At 36.8% G+C, this 18,118-nt stretch overlaps 1 protein-coding gene across 6 annotated transcripts; it reads left to right on the top strand.

Moving 5' to 3' along the window:
* Positions 1-2,710: 2,710 nt before the first annotated feature.
* On the top strand, positions 2,711-18,118 carry LOC114262440 (uncharacterized). Of its 6 annotated transcripts, XM_028202792.2 has the most exons (4): positions 2,711-3,212; positions 4,639-4,715; positions 12,697-12,896; positions 13,012-18,118. In XM_028202792.2, the coding sequence occupies exons 1-4, from the start codon at positions 3,178-3,180 to the stop codon at positions 13,096-13,098; spliced, it is 399 nt and encodes a 132-aa protein (XP_028058593.2). In that variant the 5' UTR covers positions 2,711-3,177; the 3' UTR covers positions 13,099-18,118. The 6 variants fall into 6 exon arrangements, 1 of the variants encoding a protein (XP_028058593.2); XR_014333773.1 differs by lacking the exon at positions 4,639-4,715; XR_003629358.2 differs by having other exon boundaries at positions 2,711-3,074; positions 12,697-18,118.

The following is an 18,118-nucleotide window of genomic DNA, read 5'->3' on the forward strand; positions in this document are numbered from 1 at the left end:
TTCCTTCTTCATATGAACAGACCAGTTGGTGGATGATCCGAGCAGCTAACATGCCGACGAAGCAATATCACCCTTCTCTCTTGAGAAATTCAAAATTTCTCTGGCTGCATGGTTAGAAAAGAAGGTAAACTTAATCAATATTAAAGTTGCATCACAAGTTAGAACTGAAATTTCTCTGGGTTGGTCCAGAAAAATTCTCTGATTTTAGCTCAACTTTAACATGATTTGGATTAGCAGTTGGTTGGTCAATTTTGTTTATGACTGGGATTATTGTTAGGTTAGATTCAAAAGCAAGATAAAAGTTATCAACAGGTCACTCCATTGAGTGAATAAACAATAATAGCAACATATATATATATATATATATATATATATAAATTAAAAGCTAGTCCCAAGCTCCAATGCAAAACCACACCAAGAGGACTTCAGGGTTCGAACCCATCTGTAGTTTGATAGCTTCAGTGATTTGGATATATATTCACAGAGAAAATCTCATCACCAGAGAATTTCTCTGGATTCAATCTAGAGAAATTCTTTAAAACCAGAGAAATTTTCTGCATCACCAAAAAAAAAAAAAAAAAAAAAAAAAAAACCTAAAACAATGGTTTGAATTATTGAATGTCTTTGCATCATCCATTCATCCATCAATCTAAAAACCCAACTCAGTCAAATCTACAATTAACCAACTCTCTGCATATTTATCAAGTTCCTTTTTAATTTTGCTTTTGGTCTTTGAAATTTCTCTGGACACTTCAATCCAGAGAAATTCTTCAACCACCTCACTGTAGCACACAAATAACATACCATGACGCCCACTGAAATGGATACCAATCAGTTGCAGCTTTTCAATAATTTTGAAACTCAAAGATGTAAATTTCATAATTTGAGAAGCATTGCAGTATAACAAGGCACATGTGCATATAACTTAATCCATCCAGCTTGTAAGAGTAAATCCTGGCAGAGAATGAACATTTTTCAAGAAGCACGACCTAACACATTAACGGAGAAGAAGCTCATAAAATTTGAAAGCTCCTCAACTACCTGCAAAGACAAAACCAACTTTTTCAAGTTCAGTTCAGATATATGAATTTGAATTGATCAACACCCAAACAGACTCAAATTGATCAGTTGTAGATTAATATATATATATATATATATAACAAAATATGGATATTTGTAAATAGCTGACCTTTTGAAGTTCAAATATATTAACCTCAATTAGTTTGATTGAAGTTGCAAAAAATAAAACTTATAAGAAAATAGTTCTATGAGGTTGTGAATAGTATGCTTCAACATGTGATCAGGGACAATTTGCCGCGATCAGATCCAGCAGGTGATGGTCTCGTCCTCCGCCATTAGAGAAGGAAAGGTAGGCCGGGTCGCAGATCCCGGCGGCGCGGAGGTCTGCGACGGTGGCGGAGCGAAGGGAGGAGTTGGAGGAGAAGGTGTTGAGGAAGAGGTCATAGAGGAGGGTGGAGGAGCAAAGCTTGTTGCCTTGGATCTGGAAGACAGTGGGTGAGAGGAGAAGAAAGAGAGAGAGAGTAGAGTAGAGATAAAGAGTCAAATTTCTCTGATATATGTTTGGGGACCTTAGATATCAAAAAATAATTTTGTGGATCTATTCTATTACGAAAAGTGAGAGAGGGACCCTAGACCAATTTTTTTTAAAAAAAATAAAAAAAAAGACATATGCTAACAAGTGTCTCTATTGTCTAATGTTGTAATTAGTGCAAAAAAGTGTGTTGGAAATGGTTAAAATGTTACAAAGTGTTTAAAAATGAACGAAAGTGTTATAAACTAATGAGAAGTATATTGGGTTCTACATTATTATTACTTTTGTCTTTTACTTGTACCACGGTGGCATTTGTTAGCAAAACTCTTTAATTAATAAGGATATAAAGAAAAACAGTATAATGGCAATATTTGCTTGAATTTTGTTGGCGATTTAGCTTATTTGCCAAAAATTAATATATATTAACTGATTTGACATACATTTTGGCAATATTTGATAAGTTTTTAGCATAAAATTATTATTTAAATTTTATTATATATGGAGTGTTTGGCAAGGAAAAAAATAGCCTAGTTTAGGCTAAAATTCACAAAAAGACAAAATAGGCTAAAATAGTTAATAAGACAAAATATCACATCAAACCCATAATCATTTCACTTTTTCTCTTACAAATATCACATCCAACCACAAAAAAATTCAATCATCTTCCCAAACACAAAAATTTTAGCCTACTAAAATAACTAAAAACTAAAATAGTCTACTAAAATAGCAATTTTCCAAACGAAGCCATAGTTTAATAAAAAACGGGGGCGGGGGTAGAAATTGGGTGGGTTGGGAAGGGTGAACCCAATAAATTCATGATTATCTTGCTAATTGTTCTCATATAATAGTGTTTGTGTGGTTGCAATGTTCTTCATGTGTATCAATCTCTTATAGTCATTTTATTATTATGTAATTATCATTGAAGTTTCTTTTATTTGTATAAAAAAGTAAATTAAAATATAATATAAGTTTTGGTAGTGAATCAATCATTGTGAACAAATATATCGTGCGTCCAATTATGAATTAAAAAAAAAAAAAACAATTATGAACATAAAAGAAAATAAAAGAGAGATATGATTGAAATATAAATTAATTTTTAATTTTGTTTTATTTTCAAGAACTTAAACTAAATTACATTAAAATCCAACCATGTTAGAGTCTATGGTTGAATTGAAATCAGTGGGTTTGGGCATACCCCTAAAATGGCGAACGATGTGACTTCCATGGCCATTAGTTCCTTGTCGGAATTTTTTAAAAATGCAACAGATGGTGGATTTAGAGGCTAACCCGAAGCCAAAGGGGAGGTGGCACTGTAATGGGGTGATTCAAGACACGGGTTTTTTGGAATTGGATGTTGAATGGATGACTGCACAAACAAGTTCCTTTGTAAAAATCATGGTTACAGGATTGCAGAGGGGATCACAAAAAATACTACTGAGGACGCATGTCGTTCTCTACGGGCGAGCACTGTATTGCGCCGAGGCTGAGGTGGCGTGTGTGTACTCTCTGCTTCCCATTAGTTGTAAGCAGAGCAAAGCAGAGCACGTCCCTTTCTCTAAATGTAAATATATGTATATATACACACATAAATCTTAGGGTTTAAGCAAGCAGAATGCATAGCAGCAATGTGTGTGGGTTCATTAAAGAACCAGGTTAGGAGGTATGTGCTATTGCAAGTTCATGTTTAAAGCGTTTGGTTGGGGGATTTAGAGATTTGAAAAGCAAAAGGTTAAAGGGGTGAAACTACATGAAATATAAGTATATTTTATTTATATTTTACCTAATTTCTTCTTTCTTTTTTCAAATCTCTTTTCAAATCCCTCGACTGAACAAAGGGTAAGCGATTCTTGAAACTTTCATTGTTTCATTCGCATATTGGGTTTGCTTTCTTAATTGCTTTTTTTGGGTTTTAAGATATAGAAATCAATGCAATATTTGATTCCAAATCAAGAAGAGTTATTTGAGAATGCTGACTTGTTGTTTGCCTACATTTTGGTAGTAGTTATGTGGGTTTTTGAAAATTTGGCAAAATTAAGGGTATAGGGTTTTGCTTTCGAGGCATAATGAGGATGCAATGCGCTTTAACTTTGTCAATTATGTAAACATTTATGATGGGTTTTAAATTTAGAGACACCTTGTTGTGACGGATGATGAACCTCCTGAATCGATTACAGGTTTACTGATTGCTAATTTAACAGGCGGTAGCCCTCGTCTGATGTTCTTGTTTTGAACATTGCTTTTCGTTTCCTTCGATTCTTTAAAAGAAAAAATGACATTGGTCTAACAAAACTAGACATTGTCGAGAACTCATTCAATCGATAGGTAAAAAACAGAGTTAAAATTGGGGGCCAGGGATGGTAGGTTTTGTGCTGCCAGACATGGTAATTTAGATGTTGTAGAAGTCAATGTAAGAATGCTAAGAAAATGGAACGTTTAAATTCTATAATTGGGATTAAAAAAGTTTAGTAACTGGGGGTTGCTAAAAGCACTAAGATTGTACATGTAATGGTAGTGAGTTTGGTGACAGGAAGCTATGAAGATGCTTTGATTGAAATAGAAGAAATATTGAAAACTTGTTGTAATACAAGGAGTGAAGGTGAATTTTTAGATAGAATTAGAAATTTGACTATGCCAAAATCAATGACGCTGCACTTTGATGCCGTGCAATGCATGATCTATTGCTACAACCAACATAGCTTGAATGCACGCGGCCACAATATGCTATGCATTAAATTCAAATCTGTGTACAATTAAGGATATCGCTTGTGTTATAGTTTGAAAAATATCGGTTCTCATTTTTAGTGATCTTGCCGTAACATTCCAAAATATTAACATTGCTCAGAAATAATTTTTTTTTACTTATATATGGTTTATATAATGGCTTGTGTTACGAATAAAAAAAAAAAATACGTATATATAATTACTTGTGCAATTACGTTGTGCCACACATACATCTAAGCATCCTATAAAATATTATTATATTTATCAGATTGTAAGCTTTAAAATTATCTAATATTGTGGCACGAGTGCATGTACCAAATTACAGTTCACAATATTCCTATGTTGACATGCGTCTTCCTCTGCAGGCGAGCAGCGGTTATGGCTGAACTGGTATTGTTAGTAGCACAACCAAAGCACCCATGTCTCACCACTGACAGAACAGGTTCCCATAGACAAAGACGTGTGACACAACACAAACATGCTCTAACAAAACACATTTTTTAAAGTTTAAAGGAGGATGGATTCATAAGTATAAATTAATATTGTTTTTTTGTATCGCTAGATCCTAAGTAACTTTGTTCAAACTTTGTAATGTATTTTATATATGTCTAAGCAATGGATATGTGTGTCTCCCAACTATCCAAAGCATATCCAAGTCTAATTTTTAATGCTAATTTTATTTTTTAATAATAATAGAACATGTTGTGCATGTGTCTGTTATGTTTATGAAGTGTCCTACAAATTAGTAAATTAATGGTAGCTTGAAGGGATTCGTAGGAGGTAAATTAATGGTTTGGGAGTTTGATAGCCAAAATGGGATGAGGAAAGTAACAATTTGTTACAACATATACGTAGTTAAATGGGCGTGTACAATAGAGTTAAGCTTAGCGCTTTTGATGGCAAGGTTAACGCTTGTAGACATTGTAATTCGGTTGTCAAAAATGTCAAATCAATGAGTGTTCAATGTAAGGAATTTAGGGAATATGATGCTTTTACTTGGTAAGAAAAAGAAATGTACGGATTTTATAATCAAACCTAAGGAGTTGGCAATTTAAGGCAACACATTTACTATAGAACCATTAAGATGGCACATTTGATGGTCATAAACAAAGCAAGAAGCTGTAATTTTTTCTAGGCTGATAAAGGTATTATAGAGAAGTTAGAGAGGGAGACGTCAATTTAAATTTTGATTTTTTGGATTCTATAATCAAATCTAAGGAGTTGCAATTGGTGATATTCTTGTCTATTAATATTCTGTCTATTACAAATAGTTCCTTATATAGATGTAGGTGTAGTGGATGGTGATAGTGGTGTAGTGGGTTAGGTTTAGTGGAGTAGTTGAGGTGGTAGTGGTGTAGTGGGTTAGGTTTAGTGGAGTGGTTTAGTGGAGTAGGTGAGGTGGTAGTGGTGGTAGGTGATGGTAAATTCTAACAGCCCCCCGCAAACTTAAGGAGGATAGAAACGAACCAACTTGAGTTTGGAGAGAGTAACAAAACAAGAAAATACATAAAAAATAAAAGAGGATAGGAGACACTGTATGGTCGTGTCAGACCGTTGTAGAAGACCGATGTAGAAGACACTGGCTCGTGTCGGACCGATGTAGAAGACAGTTTATGGGGTCATGTCGGACCGTTGTAGAAGACAGTTTACGGAGTCTTGCTGGACCCTTGTAGAAACTAACCGGAATCAATGTCGGGACAGTTTACAGAGTCTTGTCGGACCCTTGCAGGAGCTAACCGGAATCAATGTCGGGACAGTTTACTGAGTCTTGTCGGACCCTTGTAGAAACTAACCGGAATCAATGTCGGGACAGTTTACAGAGTCTTGTCGGACCCGTGTAGAAACTAACCGGAATCTATGTCGGGACAGTTTACAGAGTCTTGTCGGACCCATAAAAAGTCGCACCCTCAAAAGGTGTGCCCAATCTTTCAAAAAGGCGTGCCATCAAAAGGCGTGCCCAATCCATAAAAAGACGTGCCGGACATGATGGCGAGGCACGTGGGCGCCTTGGCTTGCGCGCCCGTTGGTCGGCTGGCGTCAAGAGACGCGCGATGCGCGTGGCTGCCTTGGCTATTTAACCAAGGTTGATGCTGAGGCTGAGGCAGAGACAAAACTTGCTACAAAACCTCTGAAAAACTCTGCGGTTGCTGAGAGAGAAACTCTGTAATACTCTGTAACGAGAGATATTCTGTAACACTCTGTTGCCCAGAAAATGGCCTCGTCTTCCCGGAGTCTGCTCACCCTCTTTCCCGACCTCAACGAGTCAACAAGAGAGAGAACTGGTGCGGTGGCACTGGAACCTCAACCAAGCGCCCCGGAGTTTGCTCTGTTGAACTTTCCGATGCGGTCTGTGGAGCAAAGAATGGCAGTGCAGTCGGATGTGGAAGCCAATCAGTATACATTGAAGTCATGTGTGGAAACCATGACTGCGGTGACAAACTTGTCGAACCGGCTGCAGAGTAGGGCAAATGAGGTGCAGCAGTTAAACGCCCAACTGGCTCTGCTCCAACGCATGTATAAGGATGCGCGAGCAGAGATAAGTGTGCTGAAAGCAGAAAATAAGGAGCTGAAGCGGAAGGCCACCGTGATGTTCCGATTTGGAGGGCCGCCATATGCTGCAGTGGAGGAGCAGGGAGTAGTGATCATGCCCAGTGGAGTGGGAAACACGGAGGCAACACCGGCAAGGGCCGCCCAGGACGGAGGCAAAAAGAAGAGACCTGCAGTAGAGTAGGATGGTGGGTGGCCGTCTGCAGAAAAGAAAACAAAGCTGTTGTTGTGGATTTTTGTTGTTGTTGTTGTTGTTGTTGTTTTTTTTTTTTTTTTTTTTTTTTTTGTGTAAAATGTGGATCGGGGTTGATCCCGATATGAATAAAATGAGTGTATTGTGCAAATTTGTAAATTGGTTGCAATTGTTTTTTTTATTTATTTTTTATTTTTAATAAAGTGAAAAAAATAAAAATAAAAATAAAAGAAAGAAATAATAATAATAATATATTTAAAATAATAATAATAATATGTTTAAAAAGTGGGGCGGTGGAAAATGATGATTTTGGGTGTGAATAAAATATTTGATGTGTCTATGGAGGTGGAGTACCCACGTGAAATATCTTGAGGCATGTGGGGTGATTATTAGAGAGAGAGAGTGACAGTGTGTGCTATGTCCCCCCTGTGTTGTTTGCTCTTTTCTTCTTTATTCTCCTCAAGAGAATCTAGGTACTTGAAAATCTTTGAGTCTTCCTCGCTCAAAAGATCACCAAGTGCAGGATGACTCAAGAAAGCGGTCAACCAAAAGTCAGGAATAGAATTGATGATCTCATTCCGTTTAACATAGACAGGCCTGCGGATCTCATTATACTTCTGCTCTACTTCCAAAACTTTCTCGCTAGCTTCTTCATTAAACTTGTCGAGGTCGTCTTGGACCTCCTGCAACTTTTCGATCGAGAGGACAAGGTCAGTGTCAATGTGATCGGAATGTTCGTCCTGAGTTCTATCGGCGACCTTCGATTTCTTGCCGCGGTCAGCTACCATTTTGGGTGGCCAAAAACCTAGCCCGGAAGGAGTCTCTCTCTCTCTCTCGGGGAATGGAGACCTACTGGATGGGAGCAGTGGCCACGGCTGCGGCGCTGCAGGAGCGGCTTCAGCAAGCCATAATGAACGGCGGCGGCGGAGAGGAGTAGGCCGGCGAGACGCTGGGCGACGGTTCTGGGGGGTTGCGCCGGAGAGAAATGACAAGCGAAGAGCACTGGCGGCGAGTAGAGAACCAACGCCGGAAAGTCTAACGGCGGTGACAGCAAGGCAAGTAGCGCGGTGGCGCCGATCGGCAAGGTAAGGAAGAAGGCCAACAGGGTACGAAACAGATGAATGAAATGAGATGTTTTGTGAGGTGTGAATCAGGTCTGTTTGAGATTTGATTATGTAACAGGTTAGGGTCCGGCGGGCGGTGAAGGCAAGGTTGCCGCCCGCCGGAAGGTGAAGCTCACCAAGAGCTAACCTATAGCTCTGATACCATGTAGAAATATATGTATTATTGATTAATATTTTGATATTCTTGTCTATTAATATTCTGTCTATTACAAATAGTTCCTTATATAGATGTAGGTGTAGTGGATGGTGATAGTGGTGTAGTGGGTTAGGTTTAGTGGAGTAGTTGAGGTGGTAGTGGTGTAGTGGGTTAGGTTTAGTGGAGTGGTTTAGTGGAGTAGGTGAGGTGGTAGTGGTGGTAGGTGATGGTAAATTCTAACAGGTTTGTTGCTAAAAGCACTGAAGTGGCACATTTGATGACCGCAATGGAAAAGGAAATTGTGATTTCTTCAAGGATGATCAAAAGAAATGTAGAAGCAAAAGGCACATGGCAATTTGGATTTTATTTTTTTGATTGTACATTGGATGAAGGCGTCACACTTGAAATGCTTGATGCATTGAAAGAAAGAAAATAGAAAGATTTGGGGAATGGTTATGAGGTGGGAGATATGGTTTGGGAAAAAATCGAGTCACATTTGTAATGGCCAAGGAAAATATTTGATGAAACTTTAGCTTCTTCATCAGTCTGTAATACCAAGGAATAAGGTCCTGTGTTGGTTGCATTTTATGGCGATAGCACTTGTGAATGGTTTGAACTAGTATAACTCGTTCCTTTTGATATTCACTATACAAAGAAATTGAAGTACGCTAACATAGACATTTTTAATTGTTATTAGGGAGGTTAAGGATGAGGTGAACACGAGAGTTGCACTTGTTTTGACTTCTTGTTGTGGAACCTCAACAAATTTCGCTCTACAAGTGTTCTTTGAAGTGGATGTGAGTGGGCTTGAACTTGGCAATGTGTATTCAGTGAAACAACTCGGAAGGGCTAGAGATGGTTTCCAAAAACCAATCGAGATGAGAGAGTGAAGTATTAAATAGAAATTTGACTATGCAAAAATTAGTGACGTCACACATGTGATGCACTAGCCATCCACGCTTTATTACTATTTGCTAAAACTAGTATTGCAACTTACACATCATGAATGCACACAACACATTTACAATTATAATGCATAACATTAGATGAAGGCAGAGAGGGAGACATCAATTTTGATTTTGTTTTTAAATAGGATGAAGGCACCACGCTTGAAATGCTTGATGCATTGAAATAAGGAAATTTGTTCAACATAAGAATTTGTTTAGTGTAAAATAGTATGTGATAGTTCGTTTATCAAAAATATCATATCAATGAATGTTTAGTGTAAGAAATTTAGGATTTGTGATGATATGAATGCCAGAGGAATTGGTAAGAAAAGGAAGGTAAGGATTCTATAATCAAATCTATGGAGTTGGCAATTAGATGTGCAACTAAGATGGCACATTTGATGGCCGCAATGGAAATGGAATTTGTGATTTCTTCAATGGTGATGAAGGGAAATGGAGAAGCTAGATGACAATTTAGATTAGATTTTGATTTAGATTCCACATTGGATGAAGGCACCGCAATTTAAATGCTTGATGCATTGAAAAAAGGAAAACTGAAAAATTTGGGATATGGACATGAGGTGGGAGATATGATTTGGGGAAAGGTCAATTAACATTTTTGGTGGCTAGGGAAAATATTTGATGAAGCTTTAGCTTCTCCATCAATCTATAATACAAAGGAAGAGGGTCATGTGTTTGTTGCATTTTATGGTTTGAACCAGTTAGATTTGTTCCCTCACAAAGAAATCGAAGCAAACTAATAATCAGACATTTTTTACTGTTGTTGGGGAGGTTGGGGATGATGTGAATTAGCGAGTTGCACTTGCCTTGACTTCTTGTTGGCAGAACACTAACAAATTTTGCCCTACAAGTGTTCTTTGAAGTGGATGTGAGTGGGCTCGAACCTGGCGCTGTATATTCAGTGAAGCAGATTGAAAGTGCTAGAGATGGTTTCCAACAACTTTTAGCAATTCAAGGTTAGAAAGAATATTACAAAGAATTTTGACTTTGCAAAAATTAGTGATGTTGCACATTTGATGCATGTGCTACGCACCCTCTATTGCTATTTGCTACACCTAGTATTGCAACTAACATAGCATGAATGCACATAACACATTCATAATTATAATGTGTAGTTACGTTTCACATTGGATGAAAGCAAAGACTGAGATGTCAATTTGGATTTTGATGTTTTGGATTCTACATTGAATGAAGGCCCCATGCTTGAAATACTTGATGCATTAAAAGAAGGAAATTTGTTTAGAGTAAGAAATTTAGGAAATCATTCGGTGTAAAATTGTACAGAGTATGTAATTGTTCAATGTAAAATTGTATATGGTAGTTCGGCTATAAAAAATTTCAAATCAATGAATTGTTGTTGTAAAAAATTTAGGATCTGTGAGGATATTAATTCTGGAGGAATTGGTAAGAAAAGGAAGATTTGAATTCTACAATCAAATCTAGGGAGTTGGCAATTGTGGGCATCAATAGATTTGCTGTTAGAAGTACTAAGATGGCACATTTGATGGCCGCAAAGGAAAACAAAGTTGTGATTTCTTCAATAGTGATCAAGGGAAATGGAGATGTAAGAGGTGTGTGGCAATTTGGATTTCAATTATCTTCATTTTACATTGTTTGAAGTGATTGAAGAGCTGCACTTGGCTTGACTTCTTGTAGCTGGAACCTTAACAAATTTCGCCCTACTAACGTTCGTTGAAGTGGATGTGAGGCTTGAACCTGACAGTGTATATTCAATGAAGTAGATCGAAAGGGATAGATATGGTTTCCAAAAAACTTTTTGAGATAGAATAGGAATTTGACTAACGTTCGTTGAAGTGGATGTGAGTAGGCTTGAACTTGGCAGTGTATATTCAGTGAAGTAGATCGAAAGGGATAGATATGGTTTCAAAAAACTTTTTGAGATACAACAAGAATTTGACTATGAAAAATTTAGTGATGTTGCACATTTGATACACGTGCCATGCACGCTTTATTGCTATTTGCTACAACTAATATTGCAACTAACATAGCAAGAATGCACTCAACACATTCACAATTATAATGCATAGTTACTTTTAAGATTGAATGAAGGCTGAGAGATGGAGACGTCAATTTGGATTTTGATTTTTTGAATTCTACATTGGACAAAGGCGCCATGCTTGATGCATTGAAAGAAGGAAATTGTTTAGTGTAAGAAATTTAGGAAATTATTCAGCGGAAGAAATTGTTCAATGTAAAATAGTACGTGGTAAGAAATTGTTAACCGTAAAATTATACATGGTAATTCGGCTATCAAAAATGTCAAATTAATGAATTGTTGTGTAACAAATTTAGGGTCTGTGATGATATTAATTCCGGATGAATTGGTAAGAAAAAAGAAGGTATAGATTCTAGAATCAAATCTAAGGAATTGGCAATAGGGGGCACCGATGGATTTTCTCCTAGAAGCACTAAGATGGCACATTTGATGGCCGTGATGGAATAGGAAGAAATGATTTCTTCAAGGGTGATAAAGGGAAATGGAGGCATGTGGCAATTTGGATTTTGATATTTTAGATTCTACATTGGATGAAGGCACCGCACTCGAAATGCTTGATGCATTGATAAAAGAAAAATGGATAGATTTGGGATATAGATATGAGGTGGATATGCTTCCATCAGTTTGTAACACAAAGGGAGAGGGTCTCATGTTGGTTACATTTTATGGTAATAGCACCTATGAATGGTTTGAACCAATTAAACTCATTTCTTTTGATCTTCACTATACAAAGAAATCGAAGCAGAGGCTGAGGTTGAGGTGAAGTGGAGAGCTACATTTGCTTTGACTTGTTGCTAGAACCTTAATAAATTTTGCCCTACAAGTGTTCAAGGGTTCTTTGAAGAGAATTTGTATGCACTTGAAGCTGGTGGTGTGTATTTAGTGAAGCAAATCGAAAGGACTAGAGATGGTTTTCAAGAACTTTTTGTGATACATGACGAGTAGGTGAATTATTAGATAGAAATTTGACTATGCAAAATTAGCGATGTTGCACATTTGATGCACGTACCATGTTCACTATATTGGTATTTTCTACCACTAGTATTGCAACTAACATAGTATGAATGCACCTAACACATTCACAATTATAATGCATAGTTACCTCTTACAAAGTATCACTTGTATCTCAGTCATTGAATGGTTAGAACTTAGTTAATATTTTCTTTACATAATGAAATTATTTCTATGGCTTTTCAGGAATATAAATTAATTCAATATTTGACTCTGAAGCAAGAATGCACATTGAAAAATGCTACATCTTGTTTTGTTGGCATTTTGGTAGCAGTTGTCTTGTTTTTACAATTTGTATTAAATGTAGAAAACTACTCTGAAAGATGATAACTAAATAAAGCTTCTAGCTTTTGCTTATATTTTAATCTTATGATATATTCATGAGATAAAAAGAATGCAATACATTGAACTCAACCTTTGTTGCCAGGTGATGAAATGGTGTCTATCAACAGTGTTAAGACTGCAACTCGACATGTCGGATTCAAGTTGGAGGGGAATGCAAGTTCTAGGTTAGAGAAAATGCTGCCTAGCATTAACAAAACCAGTGGCTCCATTATTGGCAATTATCTGAATCCTGTATCACCTTCGTGCACAACCATCAACGACAATGTTGTGAACTTTTATCAGGTAATGCTCTCAACTTTGCCGCCTTAGCTTTCTCTCCCTTCCCAAATCCCGGCTATGCGTTAGAATTGCAGTGTTGGTCACATTGTCAATGCCTTCAACATGGAATATCCCCAAGGCAAGGCAACGAGCAGCAAGAGCTATCAGAATGACAGTGCCTCGACCAACAGCATCGACATTTCTTAGCAAATGTTATACCTTCTGAAGAAGTGCAGTGAGATTGTAGCCAATTTGAAGAGTTCATCCAGATAAGTGGCTTGCCATGATTTTCGAATGGAATTATTTACTAAACTCATGCCATTTTAAAACAAATTTCCCAAATACAAGCTGTTTTTGAACTTATTTTCCAAACCTAAGTTGTTTTCAAGTTGTGTCAAGTTGTGTTTTTGATTCTACATTGTTTGAGGTAATTGAAGAGCTGCACTTGGCTTGACTTTTTATTGCTGGAACCTTAACAAATATTGCCCTACTAACGTTCGTTGAAGTGGATGTGAGTGGGCTTGAACCTGGCAGTGTGTATTTAGTGAAGCTGACCAAAAGGGATAGTTATGGTTTCTAAAAACTTTTTGAGATACAACAAGAATTTGACTATGCAAAAATTAGTGATGTTGCATATTTGATACACATACCATGCACGCTTTATTGCTATTTGCTACTAGTATTGCAACTAACATAGCGTGAATGCACTCAACACATTCACAATTATAATGCATAGTTACTTTTAAGATTGAATGAAGGCAGAGAGAGGGAGACGTCACTTTGGATTTTGATTTTTTGGATTCTACATTGGACAAAGGCGCCATGCTTGATGCATTGAAAGAAGGAAATTGTTTAGTGTAAGAATTTTAGGAAATTGTTCAGCATATGAAATTGCTCAATGTAAAATAATACGTGGTAAGAAATTGTTCAATGTAAAATTGTACATGGTTATTCGGCTATCACAAATGTCAAATTAATGAATTGTTGTGTAATAAATTTAGGATCTGTGATGATATTAATTCCAAAGGAATTGGTAAGAAAAAAGAAGGTATAGATTCTAGAATCAAATCTAGGGAATTGGCAATTGGGGGCACCAATATATTTGCTCCTAGAAGCACTAAAATGGCACATTTGATGGCCATGATGGAATAGGAAGAAATGATTCCTTCAAGGGTGATAAAGGGAAATGGAGAAGTAAGAGGCACGTGGCAATTTGGATTTTGATATTTTAGATTCTACATTGGATATGCGTTGATAAAAGAAAAATTGATAGATTTGGGATATAGATATGACGTGGATGTGATTCCATTAGTTTGTAACACAAAGGAAGAGGGCCACGTGTTGGTTACATTTTATGGTAATAGCACCTATGAATGGTTTGAACGAATTAGACTCAATTTTTTTGATCTTCACTATACAAAGAAATCAAAGCAGACTAACACTCAAGACATTTTTAACTGCTGTTGGAGAGGCTGAGGTTGAGGTGAAGTGGAGAGTTACATTTGGCTTGACTTGTTGCTAGAACCTTATTAAGCGGGTGTTTGGGAAGTGAGTTTTTTTTGCAGGTTTTTTTAGTTGTAGGATATTTTTGGATTAATTTTTTTTTGTGTTTGGAAAGATAGTTGAGTTTTTTTGTGGTGAGATGTGATGTTTGTGAGAGAAAAAGTGAAATGATTATGGGGTTTGATGTGATATTTTGTTTGGATTTGTTTTTTTTGATTTTGTAACCAATTTGTCTTTTAGTGAAAAGACAAAAAAAAAAAACCAAAAAACCAAGTTCCCAAACACCACCTAAATTTTGCCCTATAAGTTTTCAAGGGTTCTTTGAAGATGATGTGCATGGGCTTGAAGCTGGTGGTGTGTATTTAGTGAAGCAAATTGAAAGGGCTAGAGATGGTTTCTAAAAACTTTTTTTGATACACGACGAGAGGGTGAATTATTAGATAGAAATTTGACTATGCAAAAATCAGTGATGTTGGACATTGATGCATGTGCCGTGTTCGCTATATTAGTATTTTCTGCCACTAGTATTGCAACTAACATAGCATGAATGCACATAACATATTCATAATTATAATGCATAGTTACGTTTCACATTAGATGAAGGCAAAGGCTGAGATGTCAATTTTGATTTTGATGTTTTGGATTCTACATTGGATAAAGGCTTCATGCTTGAAATGCTTGATGCATTGAAAGAAGGAAAATTGTTTAGTATAAGAAATTTAGGAAATTGTTCAGTGTAAAATTGCACACGGTAAATAATTGTTCAGTGTAAAATTGTATATGGTAATTCGGCTATCAAAAATTTCAAATCAATGAATTGTTGGTGTAAAAAATTTAGGATCTGTAAGGATATTAATTCCAGAGGAATTGGTAAGAAAAGGAAGGTATGAATTCTATAACCAAATCTGAGTTGGCAATTGTGGGCATTAATAGATTTGCTACTTGAAGCGCAAAGATGGCACATTTGATGGCCGTGACAGAAAACGAAGTTGTGATTTCTTCAATGGTGATCAAAGGAAATGGAGATGTAAGAGGCATGTGGCAATTTGGATTTCAATTGTTTTGATTCTACATTGTTTGTGGTGATTGAAGGGCTGCACTTGGCTTGACTTCTTGCTGTTGGAACCTTAACAAATTTCACCCCACTAATGTTCGTTGAACTAGATGTGAGTGGGCTTGAACTTGGCGGTATGTATTCAATGAAGCAGATCGAAAAGGATAGATATGGTTCCAAAAACTTTTTGAGATACAACAGGAATTTGATTATGCAAAGATTAGTGATGTTGGACATTTGATACGCGTCCCATGCACACTTTATTGCTATTTGCTACAACTAGTATTGCAACTAACATAGCATGAATGCACTCAGCACATTCACAATTATAATGCATAGTTACCTTTAAGATTGGATGAAGGCAGAGAGAGAGAGAGAGAGAGAGAGAGAGGGAGGGAGGGAGGGAGGGAGGGAGGGAGACTTCAATTTGGATTCAACATTGGACGAGGGGGCTATGCTTGATGCATTGAAAGAAGGAAATTGTTTAGTGTAAGAAATTTAGGAAATTGTTTGATGTAAAATAGTATGTGGTAAGAAATTCGTCACCGTAAAATTGTACATGGTAATTCGGCTATCAAAAATGTCAAATTAATGAATTGTTATGTAAGAAATCTAGGATCTGTGATGATATTAATTCCAGAGGAATTGGTAAATAAAAAGAAGGTATAGATTCTAGAATCAAATCTAAGGAATTGGCAATTGTGGGCACCAATACATTTGCTCCTAGAAGCACTAAGATGACACATTTGATGGCCGTTATGAATAGGAAGAAATGATTCCTTCAGGGGAAATAAAGGGAAATGGAGAAGTAAGAGGCATGTGGCAAATTGGATTTTGATATTTTGGATTCTACATTGGATGAAGGCACCACACTCGAAATGCTTGATGCATTGATAAAAGAAAAATTGATAGATTTGGGATATGGATATGGGGTGGATATGATTCCATCGATTGGTAACACAGAGGAAGAGGGTCACGTGTTGGTTACATTTTATGGTGATAGCACCTATGAATGGTTTGAACGAATTAGACTCAATTCTTTTGACCTTCAGTATACGAAGAAATCAAAGCAGAGTAACACTCAGACATTTTTAACTGCTATTGGGGAGGTTGAGGTTGAGGTGAAGTGGAGAGCTGCATTTGGCTTGACTTGTTACTGGAACTTTAATAAATTTTGCCCTACAAGTGTTCAAGGATTCTTTGAAGAGGATGTGCGTGGGCTTGAAGCTGGTGGTGTGTATTTAGTGAAGCAAATCTAAAGGGATAGAGATGATTTCCAAAAACTTTTTGTGATACATGATGAGAGGGTGAATTATTAGATAAAAATTTGACCATGCAAAAATTAGTGATGTTGCACATTTGATGCACGTGCCATGTTCACTACATTGGTAGTTGAAAAGCCCAACCCACACTTCTCCTTAAAACCCAGGTATTTAAGGAGTAGGAAACTAGAGCCTTATAACTAGCATAGATGGGGCAACTCCAAGCGATGTGGGACACATTCCAACACACCCTCCTGGACCACAACACACACTAGCTGGACAAATAGCCCACTAGTCATAGGCCCAACCAAGCTCTGATACCAAGTTGAAAAGCCCAGCCCACACTTCTCCTTAAAACCCAGGTATTAAGGAGAGGGAAACCAGAGCCTTATAACTAGTACAAATGGGGCAACTCCAAGCGATGTGGGACACATTCTAACAGTATTTTCTACCACTAGTATTGCAACTAACATAGTATGAATGCATGTAACACATTCATAATTATAATGCATAGTTACCTCTCAGAAAGTATCACTTGTATCTCAGTCACCGAATGCTTAGAACTTAGTTAATATTTTATTTACATTATGAAATTACTTCTATGGCTTTTCAGGACTATAAATTAATTCAATATTTGACTCCGAAGGAAGAATGCACATAGAAAAATGCTACATCTTGTTTTGTTGTCATTTTGGTAGCAATTGTCTTGTTTTTACAATTTGCATTAAATGCAGAAAACTACTCTGAAAGATGATAACTAAATAAAGCTTCTAGTATTTGCTTACATATTAATCTTATCATATATTCATGAGATAACAAGTATGCAATACATTGAACTCAACCTTTGTCGCCTATGTGACATCTATGTTTGGGTTTTTAGAAGACACACACGCCTATCAAGCATATTATATTATGGCTAGAAGGGCTTCATATGTGGTGAATTTGGGGGTTTGAGGAATTGTTAATGAGATTGGGGTTTGAGGCAACTGCGAATTATTCGGAACTCTATTAAATTAAACAGACATATAGAAGTAGAGTTGAAGTTGGGGCTTCGGTTGGTAGGTTTTTGCTGGCAGACATGTAATTCAGATGTCAAAAAATGTTAAATCTTTGGTTGGTCTAAGAAATTTAGGGTTTGTGATGAAATTAATTCTATGAGGTTTCATAAAATTGTATGGAAAACAGGGAATTATTGAAAAAACCGAAGGTTGGCAACAGGGAACAGCACACTAAATCACTAGGATTGTATATTTGATGCAGGTGAGAGAACTGGAGGCTGTGAATTTAAGGGAGATAAGGAGATAGAGGAGTGAGAGAGGGAAAGTCAAAAACAAATTTTCCTGATTTTTTTAGATTCTATGTCAGATGAAAGCACTAAAATTGAGTGCTTGATGCATTGAAAGAAGGAAAATGTAAAACTTCTGCGA

This window comes from Camellia sinensis, chromosome 6 (genome assembly GCF_055761805.1).
Source record: "Camellia sinensis isolate YWXY chromosome 6, ASM5576180v1, whole genome shotgun sequence".
Taxonomy (NCBI): Eukaryota; Viridiplantae; Streptophyta; class Magnoliopsida; order Ericales; family Theaceae; genus Camellia; species Camellia sinensis.